General features: G+C 39.1%; 1 protein-coding gene across 19 annotated transcripts in view; it reads right to left on the reverse strand.

Annotated features, from left to right (window-relative positions):
• rnf213b (ring finger protein 213b) overlaps nt 1-26,869 on the reverse strand; it is a 65,915-nt gene that overhangs the window by 10,704 nt on the left and 28,342 nt on the right. For 10 of the 19 annotated variants that reach the window (XM_090217334.1, XM_021581064.3, XM_090217328.1 and 7 more), the window contains 13 exons: nt 26,613-26,746; nt 26,304-26,479; nt 25,921-26,124; nt 25,568-25,755; nt 25,294-25,414; nt 21,775-21,875; nt 19,749-19,928; nt 19,364-19,509; nt 18,935-19,034; nt 4,541-4,652; nt 4,026-4,236; nt 3,551-3,756; nt 3,149-3,271 (listed from right to left, as the gene is read on the reverse strand). In XM_090217334.1, coding sequence (XP_090073460.1) covers nt 3,149-3,271; nt 3,551-3,756; nt 4,026-4,236; nt 4,541-4,652; nt 18,935-19,034; nt 19,364-19,509; nt 19,749-19,928; nt 21,775-21,875; nt 25,294-25,414; nt 25,568-25,755; nt 25,921-26,124; nt 26,304-26,479; nt 26,613-26,746 — 2,002 coding nt within the window. Of the gene's footprint in view, nt 1-3,148; nt 3,272-3,550; nt 3,757-4,025; nt 4,237-4,540; nt 4,653-5,892; nt 7,375-8,100; nt 8,244-8,408; nt 8,678-8,860; nt 9,024-9,985; nt 10,161-10,246; nt 10,332-18,934; nt 19,035-19,363; nt 19,510-19,748; nt 19,929-21,774; nt 21,876-25,293; nt 25,415-25,567; nt 25,756-25,920; nt 26,125-26,303; nt 26,480-26,612; nt 26,747-26,869 lie in introns of those variants that run through there. The other 9 variants (XR_016491080.1, XR_016491079.1, XR_016491084.1 and 6 more) reach the window with 7 other exon arrangements.

The raw sequence follows: 26,869 nt of genomic DNA on the forward strand, positions 1-26,869 counted from the left end.
TTGCAACCAACTTTCTAAGGCTTGTTTAAAAAAAACGATATTTTGGAGATGATTTTGTTTTCAAACAACCGAAAGTGAGCAGTTGTAATCTGAATAAAGGTTATTCTTGAACATGGGGTGAGACATTCCTACCAATTTAATAGAGAACCATTTTGGATTTAAACATAACTTTGAATGACTGATGCCTTTAGTGAGAGTTCTAATGATTTAATATTTCATCATTTCTGCCATCCGAATTCATATTCGTTATATAAATAGGCCCTTTTCATTTTGCCCTGAATATTTTTGTTCATATAATTTAAAAAGCAGGTCACTTGGTGTAGGCAAAACCATAAGCAAATAGGTAAACTGTGATATGACTAAAGTGATTTTTCCACAAATAGACAGGTATTTTCCTTTCCATGGTAGCAAGAGTTGATCTATTTTTGCTAACTTTTTATAAACATGTATTGGAGTGAGATCATTTCTTTCTTTCGGGATTTGTATACTGAATATGTCCACATCCCCGTCAGACCATTTTATTGGTAAACTACACAGTAATGTAAAAGTTTTTTTTTGTGTGATCCAGTACGCAATACGCAGTACGCATTTCTTATCATAATTTGGTTTTAATCCAGAGAGGTTAGCAAAAGTATCTAGATCCTCTATGAGGCTGTGGATGGATTCTAATTGTGGTTTTAAAAGAAAACATGAATCATCAGCGTACAATGACACCTTTGTTTTTAAGCCACGGATTTCTAATCCCTTAATATTATTGTTGAATCTAATTTTAACAGCTAACATTTTGATGGCAATAATAAATAGATATGACGATAGTGGACATCCTTGTTTTACTCCTCTTGATAGTTTAAAACTTCTGAGATGTAGCCATTATTTACTATTTTACACCTAGGGTTACTATACATAACCTTAACCCATTTTATAAGAGATTCCCCAAAATTGAAATATTCTAGGCATCTATATATAAACGCCAGTCGTACTTTATCAAAAACCTTTTCAAAATCAGCTATGAAAACCAGGCCTGGTATCCCCGATATTTCATAGTATTATATTGTTTCCAGTACTTGTCTTACATTATCTCTAATGTATTGTCCATGTAAAAAAAACTGTCTGATTAGGATTAATAATATCTGACAATACCTTTTTAATCTATGCACCAAGCATTTAGCTAGAATATTTGCATCACAACACTGAAGTGTAAGAGACCTCCATTTTTTTAAATGGACTGGATCTTCATATATACCACTTGGATCCTGTTTCAATAATAATGAAATCAGATCTTCTTGTTGCATGTCTGATAATCTATCATTTATATAGGTGGTTAAAACATGCTAATAATGGTCCTCTGAGTATATATAAAAAAGGTTGGTATACTTCCACTGGTATGCCATCCAGCCCTGGAGTTTTCCCAGCCTTAAAGGCTTCAATTGCATTAAGAAGTTCCTCCTCTGTAATTTGGCCTTCATATGAGTCTTTCTGTACAGATGTAATTTGACATTATTAATAGGGAAAAAATCCATACATTTAGCTCTGGTTAGTGGGGATGAAATGAAAATATATTCTTAAAGTACTTTACTTCCTAATTCAAAATATAATTTGGCTAATCATGCGTGACTCCATCATTTGTAACCAAAAATTGGTAGCATTTCTATGTTGAAGATTGAAAAATAATTTGGTGTATTTTTCCCCATATTCCATCCAGTTCGCTTTATTTTTTATAAAATATTACACTGGATCTTTCTTGAATAAGTTCCTCCATTTCTTTTTGTTTTTACTTTAACTTATTCTGTGCCTCTATGGTACAGTTTTTATTGCTATCTAACTGTTCTGTTAGTCCTTCATTTTCCTTTGTTAATATGGACTCTTTTGATCTAAATTGCTTTGGTTTTACAGATGAGTACTGAATTGCATGGCCTCTAAAGGCACATTTAAAAGTGTTCCATACATAAGGGGATCTGCTGTACCTATGTTATGTCGGAAAAAGTCAGTTATAAATTCTTCTGTCCTAGTTATAGTCCTAGTTATAAACAAGTTATCATCCAGTAGGCTTTGATTAAATTTCCAATATCCTCGCCCACGTGGAAATTCTGTAAGAGTAATATATATGCCAATGATGTGATGATCCGACCACATTCTGTCCCCTATCAACACTTTTTAAAACTTTTGGTGCTAAAGAGAATGACATAAGAAAGTAATCAAGACGACTAGCTTGATTAAGCCTCCGCCATCATGTGTATCTCACTAGGTCAGGGTATTTAAGCCTCCATATATCCACTAATTCCAATATATCCATGACATTCATGATTTCCTTAAGTGCCTGAGGGTGATAGTTTGTAGTGTGATTACCTTTATGGTTCATAGAGGTATTTAAAACCGTATTAAAATCCCTCACCAAAATAATAAGAGTCTAGTGTTGCTTGTAGAGTTGATAAATTCTTATATATATTTTCAAAGAAGCTTCATTATTTGGACCGTATAGGTTAATAAGCCATGTCTGTTTATTGTCCAATAACATATTTAAAATCATCCAACTACCTTGATGATCTGTTTGGACAATTTGCACATTTGGATCAAAATGACTCTTAATTAATATCATCACCCTTTTTGAAATTCTTTGCCCATGGGAGAAATAAGTTTGAGTTTCCTGTAAACAATAGATATTATATTCCTTCCTTCTCTTTAAGCCAGGTAAATACTGATCATCCTTTCTTATTATATATAAGCCATAACAATTATAACTGGCTAAACTTATTTCACCACTTACCATAATGAGACACAAGTTTCAATTCTATTTATCAAAATATATGTTTGTAAACGTACCATTAAAAAGTAAAAAAAGATTAATTAAAAATATTCTCTCTAATGGATCTAGTCTGTATGTCAAGTAAGGCTTCTCTCAGAATGATGTTCTCCTTTTTAAGTTCATTAACTTAGGTTTCAATCTTATTGACTGTCCCCCTTAGCTTGTTTGTGTCTTTCTCCAATGTTGCAGCTTTGACATTACAAAGAACATTTCTGTCATTTAGCAGACACTTTTATCAAAAAGACGTACAATGTAAAGAGGGTAACACCATTAGAACGCTATTTTTTAGAACACTGTGATAAACTACATCTCTATGTTCCAGGGATGTGTGGTAAGGACGCTGACCTGCAGTGTTGTCCGGAGGGGGTCAGTATGAGCGTCTAGCAGGGCCTGAGTCACCCCGTCCCTCAGGGCCTGGTACGACGGACCACAGCACAGGAACCGGTCCACCTCTGCTGGAATCAGCCTCTGAGAAACACAACATGTGAAAGTAGGATGTGTAAGGGCCTATAAAGTGTGGACAGCATTTGGCCAACAAATATTTATTATTAATTTAATTTGATAGGATGATCATGATCAACCTCACATCTTGCAGGTACCTCATTATTGTTATGTTGTTTGCTCGAGGATGTCTGTCACCATGGTTAATGCAAGAGGAGATCATAATAGGCTTCCTCAACTAGATGGAATAGCAAAGAATTCCACTGTAAGTAACTAGAAATAATATAATATCCAGTCTGGTAGTACCTGGAGTCGGAGGACCTCTGAAGGGAAGGCCCATCCCCAGGATGAGGATCTGTGCATCAGGGCCAGGACACAGTCTATCCCCGCCTGTCTATTGACCGCTCTCAGCAGGAACACTCTGAACCAGTCGTTACCTCCGTACTCACACACTGCCTTCACCTGAGACAGGTACTGAGCCTCCACATCATCACCTGCCCCACCAGCAGTATCTGGAAATGCACTTCATATTTAATAACAGAATTTCAACTATGTAACAGATGGAGCATAAAAACATGCATGCAAAATTAAAAAAAAAAATATGTATACTTAAAAAAAAAAAACATTTAAGAGACTAAATAAAATGAAGTGACCTCATAAAATATTCACAATGCTTCCAGTTGAATAAATGGTACTACAGTCTAGGCTATGTTAATGGTGATTAAAAGGCTCAATCTACGATTTAAGTGACAATAAATCCCCAGTCTGCTATATTACTCACCCTGGGCCACAGCCTTCTGTAGCAGGTGGGCAGCGGTGCCCAGGCAGAGCCTCAGACGAGCCATGCTCAGCAGGAACTCAGCTGGGTCCTCCAGTCTTCCAGGGATCTGCTTCCTGGCTAGCCTACCCAGGAACAGTGTGTCCTCCTGCAGTTTCCTCTGCTGCTCTCTCCCCTCCTCCATCACTAAACTTCCAGAACACTGCAGGGAATCCTGACATACAAGAAACAGTCAATCAGTCAATCGATCAATCAAACCCCCCCCCAAAAAAAATTTAACAATAAAATAACACTCTTTTCTTTTCTTGAACTAACCCTCACACTTTACAGTGTTAGTTTAATCAGCTGTTGTAGAATGTGACACAAATCACAGTAAAAACTAATTTTTGACTGCACTGGGCATTTAAGATGAATGCACTAACTGTAAGTCGCTCTGGATAAGACCATCTCCTAAATGACTACAATATAAATGTGAATGTCATTAATGTGTAAAGTAATATTGTAGAGGTCTGTGTAACCTGGAAGCAGTTGACAAAGAGCAGGTAGAGCTCAGTGTGATCCTCCCTCTCCAAGATGTTCTTCTCTAGGCTCTGTAAGTAGTTCTGGATGTGACCTTTCACCTGCTCAAAACTGAGACAAATACAATGTGAGGAAATGGCTCCTTACCTAAAGACGTTCTGGTTTTATTATGTTTTCTCAAAGTATTTATTAGGTATGCTTGCTGAAAGCCAAGCCGACTTTAGAAATGATTAATACTTCTCATAAGTTGCCTTCCATTGCCAACATTAGTACCAAAACCATAAAAGCTACCAACTGCTGCTTGTTTAAAGCTTTGTGATACCATTTTAACTTTTTGAACTGTAACGGTTTTAAAGGTGCATAAAAGCTCCATTTGCTTGAATGGGAAGTGGTTGGATTCGCCACTGCTTTTGAACCGTTACAAACACCAAACCAACTCAACTTAGATTGCTCGTCAAAAGAATGTTGATGCTGTTTGTACTTTTTGAAATATAACTGTTTAAATATGGAAAAAAGTTCCAGAGACTTCAAAGGCAACATTTTGATTCGCCACTGCTCTTGAAGCGTTTCCACTTTTTTACAAGGTTGAAATGTGCAGACTGACTCAACTTAGACGGCTTCAACACAGCTTTTTGCTACCATTCATATTTCATAAACTATAAAGCTTTTTGTGTCCCCATTCATTTCAATGGTGGAGTGCAGGCTCTAACATTCCAAACTATCACTGCCACAGCCCTTTCAGAATGTTCAAACTAAAATATTTGAGAGCTAAAAAACACATTCTATCGCTTATGATGCTATAGCACTCACTGTAGCCTACTATACTATCCCACTATAATAACTCCACACCTACAAAGCACCTCAAAATACAGTATGTCACTATAACTAATCCATAGCCTATGAAAACCCTATTATTACCAATACTACTACTACCATTATCACTGCCGTGACTACCACTGCTACTACTATTTCACAACCATAAATACGCAAAACTAGCAAGCACACACATTTACTTCAGGAAATGTCCTGTTCTCATTACTACTGTGATGCATAATTGCCATGGTAATTTGGAATGTTCAGTCAACAAGCATTATGGGAAGAATCTTAAATATAAAATATATTTAGACTTGTTTAACACTTGTTTGGTTACTACATGATTTCATATGTTATTTCATAGTTTTGATGTCTTCACTATTATTCTACAATGTAGAAAATAGTTGGGGAAAAAAACCTGGAATGAGTAGGTGTGTCCAAAGTTGACTGGTACAGTACATACCAACTTAGAAACTACTTAGTAGTGGCTAAAATGTGTGCTTTGTATAATAACAAATAAAGAAAGTTGCACTATGTATGCGCCCAACAATTTAATGGGTAAACCTCATAACCAACATTTCGGTAACGCAGTGCCTTCTTCAGGGTTGGTTAAAATGTGAACCTGATTAAAATATAGTGTTACCCATGCTTCATTGATAGGGAAGATAGAAAGAGGAGACAGGAAAGACAAGAGACAACAGTGTGTCATGTAGGCAGTACCCACGCCGACACAACGTGTGCTCTGTGGGCTGCGCCACTAACCACTAGGCCATAAAGATCTTTGATTTTGCATTGTTATACAGCTTTCAAAGCAAAAGGATATGTAATTTGTTAAATATTAAATGGGTAATCTGGGAATGGTACAACCATTTTTAGACTTAAATGATAAGACACTCTCCAGCAATTTTTCGTTTTTTTTTAGACAACTGCAAACTTCGAGAGTTGGCCATTAAATAAGTTGGTCTGATGGGTTTACTGGACGTCATCTGACTCCCCCTTTTGAAATGTCATGAGGATACCTGGACCACCTACTGAGATGTGACTTTTGTTAAGTAATGAAAAATGAAAAGGAGACTGGAGTGCATCTTTAAAGATATATAGCCATTCATTCTAGAACAATACAACTTAAAATTCCTCATGACCTTAGTGCAACTGTCTTACTTCATCAAAAGCGAAAATATAAGCATGTTTTACTCTATTGTCTGTAAACAAAATCATTGTAAAGCAACATTGTAAACCTTACAAAACATTGTTAAAGCCATCAGTCACTCCTTGCACCTAAAGCTCTGTCTATGAATTTGAGTTACATTTCTCCAGCCCTATCCCTCAGCTGTTAACCAAAGCAGGGTGTGTGTTTGTTTGAATCTCTTATTGCCCCTTAAATGAATAGGTAAATATATATTTAAAGTTATCCATCTTCACAAATAAATCAATACAATAGTAAGGCCCATTGAAAACAACACTCACTCAGGAAGATGTGCCCAGGGAAAAGGGGAGCAGATCTGGGGTAACTCAAAGACGTAATTGCACATACACTGGATAGAACTTTAGGCATTAGGCTACCTCCTTCCCCATTCTTGTTTTCCCAGGGCACATCAGCCTTTACTATGAAAGAAAAATCTCCCGAACGAATAGTACATGGACTCAGGCTGCCAATAAAACCCCGCCCTTGATTGTAGGAATCAATTCTTTAAATGGTAAGAAACACCATAATGAACAAGGCGCTCAGCATATAAAGGGAGCCGAACAAACTCTGCCCATTATCAAAAATTGAATCTGTGTCAGTGGGGTCGACAGTAGGACAGATGTAACTGCTGTCAGCATCTTCCCCACTGGATTTAAACTACACAAAGCCTGGCTGGTCGGTGCTGATCTGGGAGTTGATCCAGGACTGGTAACTGGACACTCTGGTGTAGACCCCAGGGAGATTAGGCCGAGCGCAGCCATAACCCCAACTAACAACACCAGACTGGACCCAGACGGAGTTCTGTTCAACCACCATTGGATCTCCTGAGTCACCCTGAGAAGATAGAGCAAGGTAAGTCTCTCAAAGTAATTAAAAGAAGGAAGGCTCTAGGAAATGGATTGGAACAGGGCCCAGTTCTACAAAAGTTATCTGATCAGATTTCATGCATAGAAACAGAATAAATAGGATGGGTGTATCTTTGACTTGAATGGGGACGCCCGTTCTATTAATTATATTTCTTTTTTTATTTTAACCCCCTTTTTCTCCCTAATTCCGTGATTATGATCTTGTCTCATTGCTGCAACTCCCCAACGGGCTCGGGAGAGGCGAAGGTCGAGTCATGCGTCCTCCGAAACATGACCCGCTAAGCTGCACTTCTTAACACCCGCTCGCTTAACCCGGAAGCCAGCTGCACCAATGTGTCAGAGGAAACACTGTTCAACTGCCGAGCGAAGTCAGCCTGCAGGTGCCCGGCCCGCCACAAGGAGTTGCTAAAACGCTACGTAAATCCCCTCTGGCCAAATCCTCCCCTAACCCAGACGACGCTGGGCCAACTGTGAGCCGCCCTATGGGACTCCCGGTCACGGCTAAGAGTCGAACCCCTGGCTGTAGTGCTGCTGTAACACTGGGATGCAGTGCCTTAGACCACTGCGACACTCAGGAGGCCCTATGAATACTATTTCCATACATTTAATACTATCTGATTCCCGAAATTCAATCAGAAAACTTTAGAAAAACTAGGCCAAGGAGAACAAGAAGATAGGTTAGCATGGACTTTACCTGACATGAGTCCTTGCCCCCTTCCAGAACACCAGCACAGAGCATGTTGTCTGTGATTGAGGCGACCCCATTCAGGCAGTCACACTGTGTTCCCCACAACTGGAACCTCCACTTCTTGCAGAGTCTGGGGTGGGGTAGGGGATCTGAAGGAAACAAAAGACTAGTAATGGGAGATCTTTAAATTGTCAATTTCAATTGTAATAATAACAATAAAAATCTATGTGCACTTGTGGCCACTGGGGATACTGTTTCACATAAGACATCATCTCATCAACATCTCCTACAATGGATAATTAACGTGTCCTCACCTCCTTCATTGGCATTGCCCCAGCCAGTCACCCAGCTCTCAGTGCCCTGGTGGAAAACACTGTCACTTGCTGCCAGACAGATGGGAAAGATGTAATCAGTGAAATTAACTGGTGAGGAGAGTCTGAGCAGAGCGATGTCGTTGTCATGTGTGCTTCCATTGTAAGCTGGATGTAAAATGATCTCATCCACAGTTGTGGACACTTCGTTGGGGTTACTGCCCTGCTGGTTCCGTCGACCAAGGATAATGCTCCAACCGTTTGGGCTTGCGCTTTGTTGGAGAAAAAAAGAAGACACATCAAAGTGACAAAATAGAAGATTAACACAGAATTAATGGACAATTACATTTTGAACAACTTATTTCAGCTGCATTACAATTTTTTTTATGTATATTTTTTTTACATATTCGTTTGTGCTAGAACCTTTATGTTCCCTGTATCTCACGCTAACTCACCTGGAGAAGCAGTGGGCTGCAGACATCACCCACTCCTTGTTGACGAGGGACCCACCACAAACGTGGCTGCCAGATTCTTGGAGGCTTGCCTGCCAGGGCCAACTTCCTGCAGGGGCATCTTGACCTCCCACTATTTTGTTGTTGACAGGAGTGATGCCACACACTGACATAAAATAGAGAATTTTGAAAATAAATACTTCACATTTGCCATAGGAATTAGAAGAATAATTTTGATTGGAAACCTATAGTGTGATATCTGCGCCTGGATTTCAGCCAAGCTGACTTTAGATGAAAATACAAGGTCATGTCAAGGTCATGTTAAGGTCATGTTAAGCAGTTGCAATGGCTGGTGCTTTGCTTGTAGTGAATGGTACCGTTGTAGACTAGGACAGATGAAACCACTATCTAATAACAATTCATTAATTTTATATTCCGCGCTGAGCTGAGTGATTAAAGGGAAAGTTGTAGGTTGTAGGTCAAATCTAAATAGTTTTCTTACCTCAAGAGGATGTGTGTCTATCTAAAAATGTGTATACAAGCTTTACGGAAACTCCTGTGAAGTAAGCCATGCATGGAATTCGAGAATAAAACTATAAAATGGATGAAAACAGTTCTGTTACAAAATAACTACTTATCCAGTGATATTAAACACAATATAAATTTAATTGAAGTGTGTGAGCTATTTTAGGACGTTTTTATTTTTACCTGTATACCATCAGCTTGTTTGCACTAAGGTGGGAGGTATGGCAATGTCTGAGGTGTGTTCTTAACATCTGCCAAAGTGCCAATTTCAGGCAGCGCAGGTTAGGACATTTAAGACCCACCTAAAACGTCTCTTAGCGATAACGCATTTTCCAGGCTACATATATAACATCTCATTAAGATGAGAGATGGTTTCAGTCAGTTACAATTCAGTCAGTCAGAGAGGAAGTGGATTCAAATCAGTTATTGGAGGTAATGTAAACTCCCCAGGGGTAGTTGATGTGGTGGCTGGAGTGGTATAAATGGCTGCAGGGAATAGACAGAGAGGTTGAAAACCAAGCACAAGCAATTCCTGTAAAGCCCTGTGGCCTCAAAATATGAGATTGTGTATTCTATTTAAGTGCTTAAAGCCTCACTGTTGTGTCATGCTGCCACCGCCGGGGGGAGGGAATCAAGATCAGCTAAATGAAATGTATATGTAAAATAGTAACACAATCATCATCATACAAAGTGGATAAAGTCCATACTCAACATCCACAGAAGAACCACAAGAACCTTCATTTGATTCCATTGTCAGAAGCTCCTTGTCCATTAAAATCTAGGAGCAAACATGAATATCATTATGCCCTTATTCAAAACTGGCTTGATTTACATCTGACATTTTGTATTCATTGACATTTTACATTTTGTATTCTACAACCAAATGTGTAAGATGAGCTCACCTGTTTCTGTGCATTCACCCGTTCGTTCTTCTATGTAGTCCTGTTGGCTTGGCACATTTGGCTTATATGTATGGCTAATATGTATGGCATATTACTATTTTCAACATTGTAGAATAATAGTGAAGTGATCAAAACTATGAAATAATACATATGGGATCATGTAGTGACCAAAAAACTGTTAAACAAATCAACATATATTTTATATTTGAGGTTCTTCAAAACCTTGATGACAACTTTGCACACTCTTGGCATTCTCTCAACCAGCTTCATGAGGTAGTCACCTGGAATGCATTTCAATTAACAGGTGTGCCTTGTTAAAGGTTAATTTGTGGAATTTCTTTCCTTAGTGCGTTTGAGCCAATCAGTTGTGTTATAACAAGGTCGGGGGGTATACAGAATATAGACCTATTTGGTAAAATACCATATGGCAAGAACAGATCAAATTAGAAAAGAGAAACGACAGTCCATCATTACTTTAAGACATGAAGGTCAGTCAATCCGAGAATGCCAAGAGTGGGCAAAGCTGTCATCAAGGTTTTGAAGAACCTCAAATATAAAATATATGTTGATTTGTTTAACACTTTTTTGGTTACTACATGATTCCATATGTGTTATTTCCTAGTTTGGATGTCTTCACTATTATTCTACAATGTGGAAAATAGTAAAAATAAATAAAAAAACCTGGAATGAGTAGGTGTGTTCAAACATTTGACTGGTACTGCTATTTTCCAAACCTGGCTCCAGGGTTGGTAATTTACCTGTCTTATAACAGCGCTACTGGTGATATTTAAGACTCGCCAAAAGCTGGTATTAGTGGTAACGCAATTGGTTATGACATCTATTTTGCCAGCGTAGGCACACAGTAGCCTATAACCAATGTTTTATTAAACTATCATGAGCAGCAAAACAGTCAGACATTCCAATTTTTCTATACATTAAAAAAAAACACATCTGTTTTACCATTTAGAAATGAAAGCACTTTATGTATCTAGTCCCCCCAATGTGAAGAAGTATTTGGACAAATTCACTTATAATGTATCATATTAGTCAAAAGTGTCGTATTTGGTCCCATATTCCTTTTACTAAAACCCAAATTGAAACTGTATAGCAATTACAATGTACCTACATTCATACAGTTTCTTTACAGTGTCCAGCTCACTAATAATCACTATAATGAATGCTAGACAGTCAGGGAGAATTGAACATTTAAAAAACAATTGATCGACAATTTTATCTTATTTTGACAGCGAGGAAATACAACCAATTTTCATAACTGGAGGTGAATGATGACTGGAGTTGATTAATCATGGGCGTCAACAGGATTATCTTAAGAAAAAGCATGAAGGACTCATGAACAATGATGAGTGAGAAAACATTTATTTGGGGGAGGTATGATCTTTGTGCCTCTAAATGGCATCGCACTCATTATTCAAGATTAATTCATGATTTTCTAGAATCATGGTAGCATCCACATGAATGTAGAAGCATTCAGAAACATATTCTATTCTTACTTGCAATAAAAGTGACTACAAAATGGCATAATATATTCACCATTCAGTTTCTATTGGGTAAAACATAATTAAAAACACAAACAAAACAAACTGTAAATGCATCCAACAGGTTTGGAGAGTCACAAGCTTGATGGAGTCAATGCGTGCTAGGACTATGGGACCAATTACTATACTTGTGACTACTTTAATATACTATAAGCGAATTTGTCCAAATACTTCCCACTGGACATACACTGCTTGAATCAACAGTATTTCAACATGATTTTTAAACGTATTGTGACATGGAATCAAAGTGGAAAATACATTGGATTTTAAAAAAGTCAAACACCAGTACTGTTCATGCGTCATTTGAACCAGCATTGTAAACACTGACATTAGGGTAAAACTTCAACTTAAATACATTGATGTAACAACCTACATAACCATACATATTTTGCATTACTCATCTCATATGTATATACTGTATTCTATCCTATTCTACTGTATCTTAGTCTATGCTGCTCTGACATTGCTCGTCCAAATATTTATATATTCTTAATTCCATTCCTTTAGATTGTGTGTATTGTTGTGAAATTGTTAGATATTACTTGTTAGATATTACTGCACTGTTGGAGCTAGAAACATAAGCATTTTGCTACACTCGCAGTAACATCTGCTTAAACAGTGACTCTTACTGGTATACGAGAGACAATGCACTTCAGTGAGAATGAGTCTACCATCCAGATGCCTACCTCTATATACCCTGCTAAGCTTTGGAAACAAGCTGTGTTCGTTTCAGCTGAGCTATCATGTAAACCCATTTAGACATTGATCAGCGTGTTAAGACTTCAAATGGAGGGACATAAATTGCTTTAATTTCTAAACGGTAAAACAGATATGCATGAAAATACCTTCAAATAAAAGCTGACATTCTGTACTGTTGCCTGGATGCGGTAAAGGGGTTGATGGAACGCAGACCATTCCATTGAGACCAGATTGGCATATATTCAACAAATCTGATCTAACAAAGTAGATATTCGTCATGTCCGTCATGATTTATCTATTGTAACAGGCCCAAAATGTAAATACTTTAGTCCAATTTTGATATTTTGAGCTGTTTTTACTGCATAACATTTAGAAGTGATTTCTAAATACTAATTCTCATTTATATAAAAAAAATGTGGGAACCCTGTGTCCAAGTATGCTACATGTAGTTATGTGTGTGTAAAATATTTCATCACAGGTAAGACATTTAACTTGTTTAGTATAGTTTGTTTGTCCGGTTTGAGTTTATTTTTTGAGTTTTATTTTATTTTTACAGGTACAGTGCACATTAATCAACGTTTCAGTAAAAGTGCCGGTTTTAGCCAGCCGGCTAATTTTCAACCGCAGTCCTTGGGCAGGTTATTACAAACAATTACAATATAGACAATAGCAACATAGGACAAGCAAGACATAGCATACAGACAGCGCAACATAGGACAAGCAAGACGTAGCATACAGACATAGCAACATAGGACAATCAAGACATAGCATACAGACATAGCAACATAGCAACATAGAACAAAAAGCAGCAAGACAACAGACAACATGGAAAGCGGCAATACACAGCTAGGGACCATGTTCACAAATCTGATTGACCTTTAGCCATGTCTTCATGCATTTTGTGAAAGTGTAGTGGAGTTATGTGTGTCTGATGACAGTGTATTCAAGACATGGGAAGCTCTCACAGAGAAAACGGATTTACTAAATGTGCTTTTCCTTAAGGGAACTATACAGTCACCTCTCATGGCAGACCTTGTGGATATGCTGCCATATGTTTGGGTTTTCTGTTTAATAAAAATACTGAGTGGAGGGGGAGCCAGGCCATTTAGGATCTTGAATACAAGACATGTGTCGGTGTATTGCACAAGATTTTCCCAACTCAGGAGCTCATGCTTTCTGAGGATGTAACAGTGATGATGGCTATTGGGCTTCCTATCAAGCACTTCGAGAGCCTGTAGACAGACTGAATAGGTCTTAATGTTGTACAGCAAGCTTGGTCCCAACTAGTCAAGCAGTATGTTAAGTGGGGGAGTATCATAGATTTGAAGTACAGTTTTGCTACCTCTGTAGTCAAACAATTTTGTATAATCGGAAATTAGCTAGGTTGAATTTGGTTATTTGAATGACCTTTTTCACATGCTTTTTAAAAGAGAGGTTGGATTTGTGCCAAGGTACTTAAAATCAGATACCACCTGGAGCTTCTCCCCTGACACATAGACATCTGGCTCAGTTTGCCCTCCTTGTGAAGAACATGCAAACAGATTTTTTCACATTGAGATACAAACACGAGTCACTGAGCCACTTTGTAACCTGGACCATTACAGTAGTGAATATATAAATATAGTAGTGAATATATTGACCCCCCCTTATTTTCAATGACGGCCTAGGAACAGTGGGTTAAACTGCCTGTTCAGGGGCAGAAAGACAGATTTATACCTTGTCAGCTCGGGGGTTTGAACTTGCAACGTTCCGGTTACTAGTGCAACGCTCTAACCACTAGGCTACCCTGCCGCCTCATGACAAGATACAAGTGGACAGAGGAAGACACCAAGGTCTTTCTAAGTTTAATTCACAAACAAGACACATTTCCTAATACATTTTAGATTGGAAACTCCAAAGAAACTCCTCTGTTTCAAGAATTAAATCAGGACTTTCAAAGTGAGGGATATAACAAACCCTGGCACATCCTAAGAAATAAGTGCAAGGCCTTGAAACAGTGCTACCTGCATGAAAAAAGAGAAGTCGCTCGAATTGCTGGAGGTAAAAGCATGTATCGCTTCCTATCGGAAATGTAAGAAATCCTAAGATAAAAGACCTGTTGTTGCCTCAATGCACACCAACATAAACAGCTCACATGCTAGTAAGTTGGTTTGGCTATAGGCCGACAGCAAGTTGTCATACTCACAACATGTTCTGCCTGAGCATTGATTGTTGACTGCTGCTGGTGAAACTTGCAATAATTTTATGATTCACAATCTCCACATACTGTAGGTGATGACAATTAAGCTGAGGGAGAGGCATACCAAGAGGAGGATGATGAGGACAACCACCCTGGAGAGTACAGGTATTCCAGTCAATTCAGGAAGGACACTCAAATTCAAATTGACTTTAATGCTTTTCAATTAGGAAAATTTGGAAATTAAATTATAATTACTTTCTGAATTGAGTGGATTTGAAATGTAACTGACCCATTCCCTGATATAAATTCCTCTTTTGAGAAATTAAACTAGGGGGGGGGGGGGGGGGGGGGGGTGTCATCAACTGAACCCCCCTCAGAGTGCTACATAGGCCTACATGCCTGTCAACAGATGCAGGTGAAAAAGCTGGAGCATATTTAGGCAAAGATTTAGCTATGCTATCAAAAACATTTATATCGCCTACTTGGTCGCTATAAGGATACATCAAAATTGGGATCACCTGATTCATTTAAAAAAAAAAATGTTTAACCAGGTAAGACCCATTGAGTTTAAAAACATAGTTTGCGAGGGCGACCTCGCAAGAAGGCAAAACAGGGAAATAGCAGTGTGTACATAAAACATTACAGAAAAATACTAAATACACACAAAATAAAGTGTCACAAGATACAGATACAGTGGGGAGAACAAGTATTTGACACACTGCCGATTTTGCAGGTTTTCCCACTTACAAAGCATGTAGAGGTCTGTAATTTTACACTTCAACTGTGAGAGACGGAATCTAAAACAAAAATCCAGAAAATCACATTGTATGATTTTTAAGTAATTAATTACCAGTGATGGGTAAGTGATGTAGCATTTTAAAGCACCATGATACACTGTGTCCAGGGTTTTCAAGGTCCTTGCTGAGGCATAAAGTCAATATCACCATATTCTAGCAGTGATAAAAAATATATTTTCTGCCTCACATTGAAAAGCAAGATTTGTTCCTAAAATAGAAACCCAATTCCAACTTCAGTTTCTTGGTCAAGTTATCAATGTGCTGTTTGAAATTCAGCTTTTCATCTAACCAAATCCCAAGATACTTATAGGAGGTGACCCTATCAATTTTCTGGTGTTTTATAGTTAAAAATCTGCAAGTGATTCCATCTGTCTTTCATCCATCTTTCATGGAATGTTCAGATCTAATTAAAACATAGTTTCACTCAAATTCCAGTAGTCATCCAATCAATCAATCAAATGTATTTATAAAGCCCTTTTTACATCAGCAGATGTCAAAGTGCTATATAGAAACCCAACCTAAAACCTCAAACAGCAAGCAATGCAGATGTAGAAGCACGCTGGCTAGGAACAACTCCCTAGAAAGGCAGGAACCTAGGAAGAAAACTAAAGAGGAACCAGGCTATGGGGGGTGGCCATGGGTGCCGGCTTGAGATTATAACAGTGCAAGGCCAAGATTTTCAAACGTTCATAGATGACAGATAGGGTCAAATAATAATAATCACAGTGGTTGTAGACTGGGTGCAACAGGTCAGCACCTCAGGAGTAAATGTCAGTTGGCTTTTCATAGCAGAGCATTCAGAGTTCAAGACAGCAGGTACGGTAGAGAGAACAACCCATTGTTGTTCTAGCTACTTAGGCATCTAATCTATCAGTACACATACACTGTAACAAGTGCTATGTTCAGATTTACCTAAACCATAGATTCAGTCTGCACAAGCTTTGTTAAAAGATGTACTCAAATGTTCCATCTAATTGAAGTGACTGTGTGCCGAGACACCCACTGTTTACAATGCTTGTTAAGCATCTTGTTGACATTCACTCAAGTCAAGGGCTGGTTTGAGTGGGTTAGGGCGAAAGCAACAGACCGTAGATGAAAATCGAGGACGAAGTTGGGGGAGGTGCATCTGTTTATTATCTATCCTGTTGCCTAGTCACTTTACTCCAAGTTAAATGTACATATCTACCTCAATTACCTCATACCTCCTGCGCAGACAACTGAATGTCAACACCCGGATACTCTCCAACTACGACACCTGCCATATAGAGAGTGTGCTGACTTTCTGTTTCCTGACCTGGTACAGTGGGCTGTCAGTGGCCAATAAGGGTATGCTCAGGCGGACTGTGAAACTGGGGTCCAAGCTCTGCAGGCTGCAGTGTGTGTGTGTGGGGGGGGCAAAGGACAAAGGAAAATAAACAGGCAAAGGACAAGGTCAAACGCATCAGAGGACCCCACACACAATCATGCCCAATCTTTTGAGCTGCTGCCTTCCGGATGGAGAACTGTTCAGTAAGAATTAGGTGCCAGGCGAGTTTCATTCCATCAGCCCTCGCACTGCTTTACAGTGGGACATATGCAGGTCCAATACACGGTCGGACAGAAGGCCGCAGAGACTTTGAATATGTAAAAATATAAATGTGCGACTTGTTTACTAACTCTCCGTACTGCATGTAATATAATATTGTGTATGTCTAGTTGTATGCTGACATCACAGAATGAATTTCCATGTAAATAAACAATAAAGTGTATAGTGTATATAGCCAAGTTATCGTTACACATTGTGTATTTAATATTACTTATTACTTTTATATTGTCTTTCTCTGCATTGTTGGGAAGGGCCCATAAGTACAATGCATTCGTAAAGTATTCAGACTGCTTGACTTTTTCCACATTTAGTTACGTTACAGCCTTATTCTAAAATCGATTAACTTCTTGGTGACAGGGGGTCAGTATTAAGTAGCTTGGATGAATAAGGTGCCCAGAGTAAACTGCCTGCTACTCTGTCTCAGATGCTAATATATGCATATTTATAGTAGTATTGGATAGAAGACACTCTGAAGTTTCTAAAACTGTTTGAATGATGTCTGTGAGTATAACATAACTCATATGGCAGGCGAAAACCTGAGAAAAATCCAACCAAGAAGTGGGAAATCTGAGAGGTTTTTTTTAAAACTCAGCCACTATTGTAGATACAGTGGGAGAGAGAGTTAGCTCTCGTTCCATTGCTTTTCTAAAGACATAGGAACTGTCCGGTTGGAACGTTATTGAAGATTCATGATAAAAACATCCTAAAGATTGATTCTATACTTAGTTTGACAAGTTTCTAAGGGCTGTAACGGAACTTTTTTAACTTTTTGTCCGACGTTCGGCGGGACCTGAACGCGCTTTTGGATTCGTCTACCAAACGCCCTAACAAAAGAAGCTATTTGGACATAAATGATGGACATTATCGAACAAAACAAACATTTATTGTGGAACTGCAATTCCTGGGAGTGCATTCTGATGAAGATCATCAAAGGTAAGTGAATATTTATAATGCTATTTATGACTAATGTTGACTACCCAATATGGCGGATATCTTTTTGGCTGCTTTGTTGTCTGAAAGCTGTACTCAGATGATTGCATGGTTTGCTTTTTCCGTAAAGTTTTTTTGAAATCTGACACAGCGGTTTCATTAAGGAGAAGTTTTAGGCTGTAAAGTAACAAAATGTGGAAAAAGTGAAGGGGTCTGAATACTTTCTGAATACACTGTAAGCATTTCAAATGTTAGTCTACACCTGTTGATTACAAAGCATGTGACAAATAAAATTAGATTTTTATTTGATTTGTGACAGCCGAAAGTCAGCAAGGCTCAGTGCAACATGGCAGTTTTGCCATTTATAAACTTTGTTGTTTATAATGAAATAAACATGTCTCCAACCCCCATATAACAAACACACTTACAAACTGAAAATGTGTGTATATTGTACAATTGTACAAAGTGGGAAAGAGTCTCATATCACATTAATTTGTACATATCCACTATATACAGTGGGGAAAAAACTATTTAGTCAGCCACCAATTGTGCAAGTTCTCCCACTTAAAAAGATGAGAGAGGCCTGTAATTGTCATCATAGGTACACTTCAACTATGACAGACAAATTGAGAAAATCCAGAAAATCACATTGTAGGATTTTTAATGAATGCATTTGCAAATTATGGTGGAAAATTAGTATTGTGCTTTAGCACTCGGCTAGTTAAATAAAGGTTAAATAAATAAAATTAATAAACAATACTTTTGAGCAGTTTTTATCGGTCTTAAAAACAAAAAAGCCATAAAGTGATAGAGTAAGGCCAGCTCTTTCACAGACAATGTGAGAGAAATGTGTGCATATGTTAGTAGATGTCAGAGTAGAATGTATACTTTGAAGTGCCTGTACCTGTATTGCAGCAGGAGTTTAGGTAGTACAGAGCGGACAACAGGACTGTTGTCAACACACTCTAGGAAGGGAGTGAGCTCTCTGGTCCTGTATACATTCCCTACAATCACACACACATAAATGACAAGTCTCATTCAATGACCTTTCTTAATCAAAACGTTGAACTCTAAAGCTAACATTAGGCTATAACTAGCAATACAAATGGCTTTTTGAGATAATATTACTACAAAGATCATACATGCAATATTAGCTAGCGACCCAGCCAGCTAACATTATGCTTTAACTTGCAATGAAAACGACTGTATGACAAAATTAAAAACGTATAATATCAGGCATACAAAATCAGAACATGTAGATGTAATATATGAATTGGCTCCAGCCACTACACAGTAGCTCAAAATGGCTTCCCATCTCCTCCAGGGCACTCACCTTGTGCAGAGATGAGTAGTGAGAAAAGCAGCTCTACGACACCCTCTCTGGGGCTCTCCCCGTCAGACAGACAGAACCGGGAAACCACCTCCAGGAAGAAGGAGTTACAGCAGCCCCTGATCTCTGCATGCTGCTGCAGGGCTGACCTGAGATAACACAGGGGTTTGTCACAGCACTGGAGTCAATCCATTCACTGGGAATGCTGGACGCTTCACTGAAACACTTACTGACGAAAATATCATCTGTCACATTCATAAAGACCTTTCTACTACAATTTGTATAAACTTTGTGCTGTGTGATGGGGTAAAGACAAATGCACGCTTCAGAAAAGGTAAATTAGGTAAGATGGTGAAGGGTGGATGTTGAAGGCCGTTTCTGAACTCACTTGATGGTTTTAGATACAGAGGGTTGGAAGTTTGGTGGCAGGTCTTCCCTGCACTTGGGACAGTAATGCCTGTCTGTCTGGAGGCTGCTCTGGAGGCAGGACAGACAGAAGACATGTCCACAGGGCAGGGTGGATGGCTCTTTGAGCTCTGATAGGCACACTGGGCAATTGATGCCAAACCTAGGAGGTAGAAAGTATCATGAGAAATAATAAATACAACTATGGCTCCATATACTGTGGAAAATATCAAGTTTACTGTTAAAGTGATGTGAAGCTGAAATCACTGAAACACTAAATGGCCAAAAGTATGTGGACAACCTTTCAAATTGGTGTATTTGGCTATTTCAGTTATACCCATTGCTGACAGGTGTATAAAATCGAGCATGCAGCCATACAATCTCCATAGACAAACATTGGCAGTAAAATGGCACGTACTGAAGAGCTCAGTGACTTTCAACGTGGCACCATCATAGGTTGCCCCCTTTCCAAAAAGTCAGTTCGTCAAATTTCTCCCCTGCTAGAGCTGCCCCAGTCAACTGTAAGTGCTGTTATTGTGAAGTGGAAATGTCTAGGAGCAACAACGGCTCAGCCGAGTGCTAAAGCACATAGCTCGTAAAAATAGTCTGTCCTTAGTTGCAACACTCACAACCAAGTTCCAAACTGCCTCTGGAAGCAACGTCAGCACAATAACTGTTATTTGGGAGCTTCATAAAATGGGTTTCCATGGCCGAGCAGCTGCACACAAGCCTAAAATCACCATGTGCAATGCTAACACGGAACCCAAACCGGCTGCGCCTGTGCGCCATCGTGCATACATTTATTTTGTATTGCTAGCTAATTTGTCCTATTTAGCTAGCTTGCTGTTGCTAGCTAATTTGTCCTGGGATATAAACATTGAGTTGTTATTTTACCTGAAATGCACAAGTTCCTCTACTCCAACAATTAATCCACACATAAAACGGAAAACCGAATTGTTTCTAGTCATCTCTCCTCCTTCCAGGCTTTTTCATCTTTGACCTTATTTGGTGATTGGCATCTACACTTTCATAGTATTACCACGACATCCTGCAACAGTTCGTCTTTCAATCACCCACGTGGGTATAACCAATGAGGAGATGGGAGAGGCAGGACTTGCAGCGCGATCTGCGTCAGACATAGGAATTACTTCTATTTTAGCCCTTGGCAACGCAGACGCTCGTTGGTGCGCATGAGAAGTGTAGGTGCAATAAGTGAATAACATGGATTTCAAAATTTATTTTGCAACGCTCGCGCACGCGACGTGTCCGTTCTGGTCAGCATGTAAGCGTTGGCTGGAGTGGTGTAAAGCTCGCCGCTATTAGACTCTGGAGTGGTGGAAATGCGTTCTCTGGATTTATGAATCACGCTTCACCATCTGGCCATCCTACGGACGAATCTGGGTTTGGCAGATGCCAGGAGAATGCTACTGGTGCCAACTGTAAAGTTTGGTGGAGGAATAATGGTATGGGGCTGTTTTTCATGGTTGTTCTAGGCCCCTTAGTTGCAGTGAAGGGAAATCTTAACACTACAGCATACAATGACATTCTAGACAATTCTGTGCTTCTTTGTGGCAACAGTTTGGGAAAGGCCCTTTCCTGTTTCAGCATGACAATGCCCCTGTTTCAGCATGACAATGCACAAAGCGATCGGTGTGGATAACTTGACTGGCCTGCACAGAGCCCTGACCTCAACCCCATTGAACACCTTTGGGATGAAATAGAACGCCGACTGAGAGCAAGGTCTATTCGCCCAACATCAATGCACAACCTCACAAATGCTCTTGTGGCTGAATGGAAGCAAGTCCCTGCAGCAATGTTCCAACATCTAGTGAAAAGCCTCCCCAGAAGAGTTGAGGCTGTTATAGCAGCAAAGGCGGGATCAATTCAATACAAATGCCCATGATTTTGGAATAAGATGTTCAACGGGCATGTGTCCACATACTTTTAGCTATGTAGCGTATATTAGTTTAATACAAAACCAAACAATATGATATTGAATTGAGTCTTACCGCAGATCCCCGCTGATGCACTTTTGATGATAGGAGTTGAGGATACGAATCAGCTGCTGCAATGTGTCCACATTCCTCAGATCAGGAGAGTCCTGCATCAGCTGAGAGGAAGAAAAACATAAAAACTGCAAACTGATTCCAACATGTTGAATAGGCCTTGCAGAGTTCTCTTTAAACATGACAAATAATGTGTAATCAATCAAGGGCGGTGGTGTAGTGGTGCCCTGAGAAGTGGGTATACTCTAATTTTGCCAAACATTTCCTGAATGACCCACCTGGCGAAGGAAAGGCGCCCTGTGTGAAAAATAATTTGACAAACAGTGACATACATTCCGAATGACCTAAAATTAGGAATCCCATATTGGTCTTTCAAAGACAGGCCAACCCAAGCTGTACTGTGCAGTAGGCTAATAGTAGGTCTACTATTGACATAGATACATGAGAATGTCATCTAAGTCAGAAATCTTCAAAAAAAATAGTTTCGCTCTCAAAGTCACATTTTATTAAAATAAATTGGATGTTTTAACCTCTACTGGATTAGTGTCCTGATGCACAATATGCGATATTTGACTAGAATGGCATTGAAAACAAAAGCATGTCTTATATTGTCAGAAAGCTTAAATGAGCGTTCATCTAACTGCGGTGTCCAATTTACAGTAGCTATTACAGCGGAAAAAAAGACCATGCTATTGTTTGATGTTTGATGATTGTGCACAACTACAAACCACTTTTATCAAGGCAACTGGTTTGATACATTCACCTCTGATGGTATATAATGTATTTACATTCACAAATCTTGCTCTGATTTGTTATTCTGAGGGTTCCAGAGATACAATGTAGTGTAGTTTTGTTTGATAAAATACATTTTTATATACTAACACGATCCATGTTGTATACGGCGTTTTACATGAATTCCGACACTTTCAACTTGCAACAAAACAATCTATGAAATCTAACTGGCTAAACCTTGTTTCACCCGGTCAGGTTTGGTTTCTGTGCAATCCTCAGATGCTCTAGAAGGCAACCAGGCCTTGCTTCATCATTCTACATTACGTATTGGCTACACAACAGGTCAATTAGTCCATGGAGGACAGCCATCATTACGCAACAATGAGACGGACGGTGTTCACTTGATTGTCTGTCTCTTGGTCCAATGACCACCTATCGTTTTGAAACATAGCTAACTAGATAGCCAATGAGCTGGGCTTTACATGAGTATGCGATGCCCTTTGTAGGACTAACGCCCATTGTCCTATGGCTGCGCGCAACGCGATTCATTGTCCATAGAAAATCCATAGGACGCAGGGCAGTTTACATTAAGTTTTCTCAACACTGAAAAAGTACAACATGGATCCTAAGAGTGTAAACGCTAAATCAAAGTTCAAGTATACACATTTGGAGGAGATTATTGCAGAAATTGACCGGGAGAGTGACATGAGAAGTCCTGCGCGCAATAAAGATTGGAAGGAAAAGGTAACATTCCTTTTATATCAGTAAGTAAAATACGTTTTTGCAAAGCTGTCATCAAGGCAAAGGGTGGCTAAATATAAAATATTTTTTGATTTGTTAAACACTTTTTTTGGTTACTACATGATTTCATATGTTTTCATTCATAGTCTTGATGTCTTCACTATTATTCTACAATTTAGAAAATAGTAAAAATAAAGAAACCCTGGAATGAGTAGGTGTGTCAAAATGTTTGACTGGTTTTGTATGTTTATAGATATATGTTGTGTATTTGATGCAGTGCTCACCCCTGCTAAGATGCTTAGCAGTGCTCACCCCTGCTAAAATGCTAAGCAGTGCTCACCCCTGCTAAGATAAAGGTTAAATAAAATAAGTATTCGCAAACTTGAGTTCTAACCAATTTTTTTTTTGTTTAAAAAAAAAAATCCTCAATAGTGGTCAAGAGTAGGATGACCTGTGGCAACTTCAGACACCACATTCAAGTCCTCTATCCCCCACTCATTCAAATGTAGGAATTGGTTCCTCCAGTCTGACCCCTCTGCTGTCTCTGTCTCCACACCCACCCCCGCCTGGCCATATAGAGTGAAGGTTAGTACCGTTTTATGTAGGGAAGCTAATGATCCATCATGTATGACATTCCTGGGGGTGTGTAAATTGTACTTTTTTTATTACCATGGCATTTTTGTATGTTCTCTGTAGTTATGTACTTGGAAATGTATCAATTGACTAATTCGGCCACTTGGGTACATTTGGGCAAACTCGTGAGGGACAGCTGGGAGACTTGATACAAAATATTATGTAGATATCTCATTCTTGAATGCATCAGTCTGAAACTTTGCACATGACTGGACAACACCTAAATTACACCCAGCTTCCTAAATCTAAATTACACCCCCAATCTTTTGCATTTCAAAGATGATGCAACAAAAATAGAAAATGCATGTTTTTTTGGTTTTATCTTTTATCAGATCTAATGTGTTATATTCTCCTACATTAATTTCACATTTCCACAAACTTTAAAGTGTTTCCATTCAAACAGTACCATGAATATGCATATCCTTGCTTCAGGTCCTGAGCTACAGGCAGCTAGATTTGGATATGTCATTTTAGGTGGAAATTGAGATGTAGGGTACAAATGCTCACACCACATCAGGAGACCACTTTTGAGGCTTGGGAAAAATCCACAAAATTTAGATTTGAGTCTAGTTACCCTTTATTCAACTGCATTTGGCACCTAATATTGTTTGGTTATCGGTGTTTCTGTAGCGCACATGAGATGGCCACTGGATTGATGCAAATAATCATGATATATTTCTGTCAGACTACTTTGTAGCTCTAACATTTAATTGAGAAGATTTTTGAGAAAGCCTTTCCATCTACTAGAAGACAGTTAAGCCTATCATTAGCATCACTATATTTTTCCTGTTCCTTCATTGTTTGAAACCTCTGTTTTACTTCATATTATGAGGCATATCTTACCTTTCTTCAAAGTAGCCGATAGCCAAAATCCCACCATAGAAACGTGGAGGCATTTATTTTATAAAGACTTATGCGCTCTCCTGTTCAACTTTCTTTCATTGTCGATCAGCCAAAGGAATTATTTTATTTATATTAGCAGACCATAATAGTTGTTGTATCTTTCGATCTCTCCTCTTTCTAAATTTCTAAACCGATATGTCCATCTTGTTCCATGAAATTACTTGCTTGTGCGGTGTGCATTTTAGAACAGTGTTTTCCACAAATTGCATTTTGAAACATTTGTGTGTAGGCCTACCAATGTGTGCATATTGCTAGCTTAAAATTTCAAGAAATAATAATTTATCAACATTTTAAGCTAAACATTCTGATCTGTTCCATCAGCCTTATTAATTGATACAGTATATACCTCCACCACACTACTTTGATACGCATCCTGGGGATTAATAAGGGAGTATACACTATGTCCTAAATGTGGGTATATAGCAAAATACCTGCGTATACCCTCCACTACACAACTGTAACGGTGGGGGGATCATTATTGCTAATACTATCTAAACCCAAATTCTCACTTACGCTTTGGAGAAGGCTACAGTGTTTCAGAGCCAGATCCTCCAGACTGGGGTCTATCTGTTTCCCCTCAAACAACACCTGCTGGATGAATGCTGCTACTACAAGCATCCCACGCCAAATAGACCTGAAGGACAGAAGAAGTTGAAGAAGGTGACTAATATAAAAAAAAAAATCTGGATTTTGACTTTATTTGGTATGAATCAATCTACTGATCAACTAATGAGTCAGTCAATCAATTAATCAAATAATAACTAACTATATCAATCAATGAATGTACCTGATAGAGTCCAGGTGCTGGAGACAGCCAGGGTTGCAGAGGGAGCTGTACTTCTCACTGAATGCTCTATCCAGACATGGCTGTAGGAGCTCCACTCTGCGTAAGAGGGACTCACACTCTGACAGGGACGTCACAGTCTGCAGCTTGGTCCTCTCCACACAAATTCCAAGAGCCAAAATGTCCTCTAGCTGCCACAAAAAAAGATTGTCATCATGCTTTCTTTTTTCCTCCAGGTCGTAACATAATTCTTTGAGTGTTGTTCCTTGTGGCCATATGTGACCAGGGAAAACTTCCAGCCCAAGTTAAACTCTTAACTCTGGACCTTATTTACAGTGTAATTGATGTGATCTCACCATGTCTGTGGGCTTTGTGTGTGAGGCCTGCTGTAGAATGTCTGGGGCCAGCTGGGGCTGCAGCAGCAGGATATGGGACAGAGTGTCCAGTCTGGGAGCATAGTGTCTAGCTGCAGCCATCACCCAGGCAGGGGACAGATCAGGGTTAATGGTCATGGAACGCTGGAGTTCAGACACACAGCCCAGCGCCGCTCTGGTCAACACCTGTGTACGGGAACAGGGGTAACCAACTTGAGAAAATATAATGGCAACACTTATGAATGATAATTCATAGTTCATAAATTGTTCATTTAATTGACAGTTGTTAGTTTTCCCAATATCTTTTTACTAGACTGTTTTAAAATGTGATGTGAAATGGTATCTCAAGATTCACACAGTCGCACCCTCAGCTCATCTTCAGATTTGATCTTGAAGGAAAGCAGCAGAAAGTCACGCAGGTATCGTTTGTCCAAGTCCAGGTGCTCCTGGTCTGAGAGTTTCCCTATAAGGCTACCGAGCTTGCTACTGGTGGCCGTGCTCACAAACTGGACAATCCTCTGGGTGCTGTCATCCTCTGTGACTGAGAGAGAGTGAGATTCATTAGTTAGACAATACACTCGTAGCATTATATAATTGATTTAATTCTAGATAGTCCCAATACGGACACATGATTAGGGACATAGATAAACCAGGTAACAAAGGTTGTCACTCACCTGGTATAAACTCTGATTCCTCCCACAGGCTTTGGAAGTGCCTTCTAATGAGCCAACTGAAGGGGGCAGCACAGGGCTGTTCCTCACCACCCAACAGTAAGTAATGTTGCACCAAGACCTCCTGGTCTGACCCACTAGAGAGGAAAAGGAAAATTGAATTATACAACTATATATCAGTCAGGTATTTTATTTAGTTGTTTTCTTAAATTGAAATCAAAAAGGTTATTGGAACTACTCATAGTGACATTTATACAGAC

This window comes from Oncorhynchus mykiss, chromosome 23 (genome assembly GCF_057628025.1).
Source record: "Oncorhynchus mykiss isolate SJ-2025 chromosome 23, ASM5762802v1, whole genome shotgun sequence".
Lineage (NCBI taxonomy): Eukaryota > Metazoa > Chordata > Actinopteri > Salmoniformes > Salmonidae > Oncorhynchus > Oncorhynchus mykiss.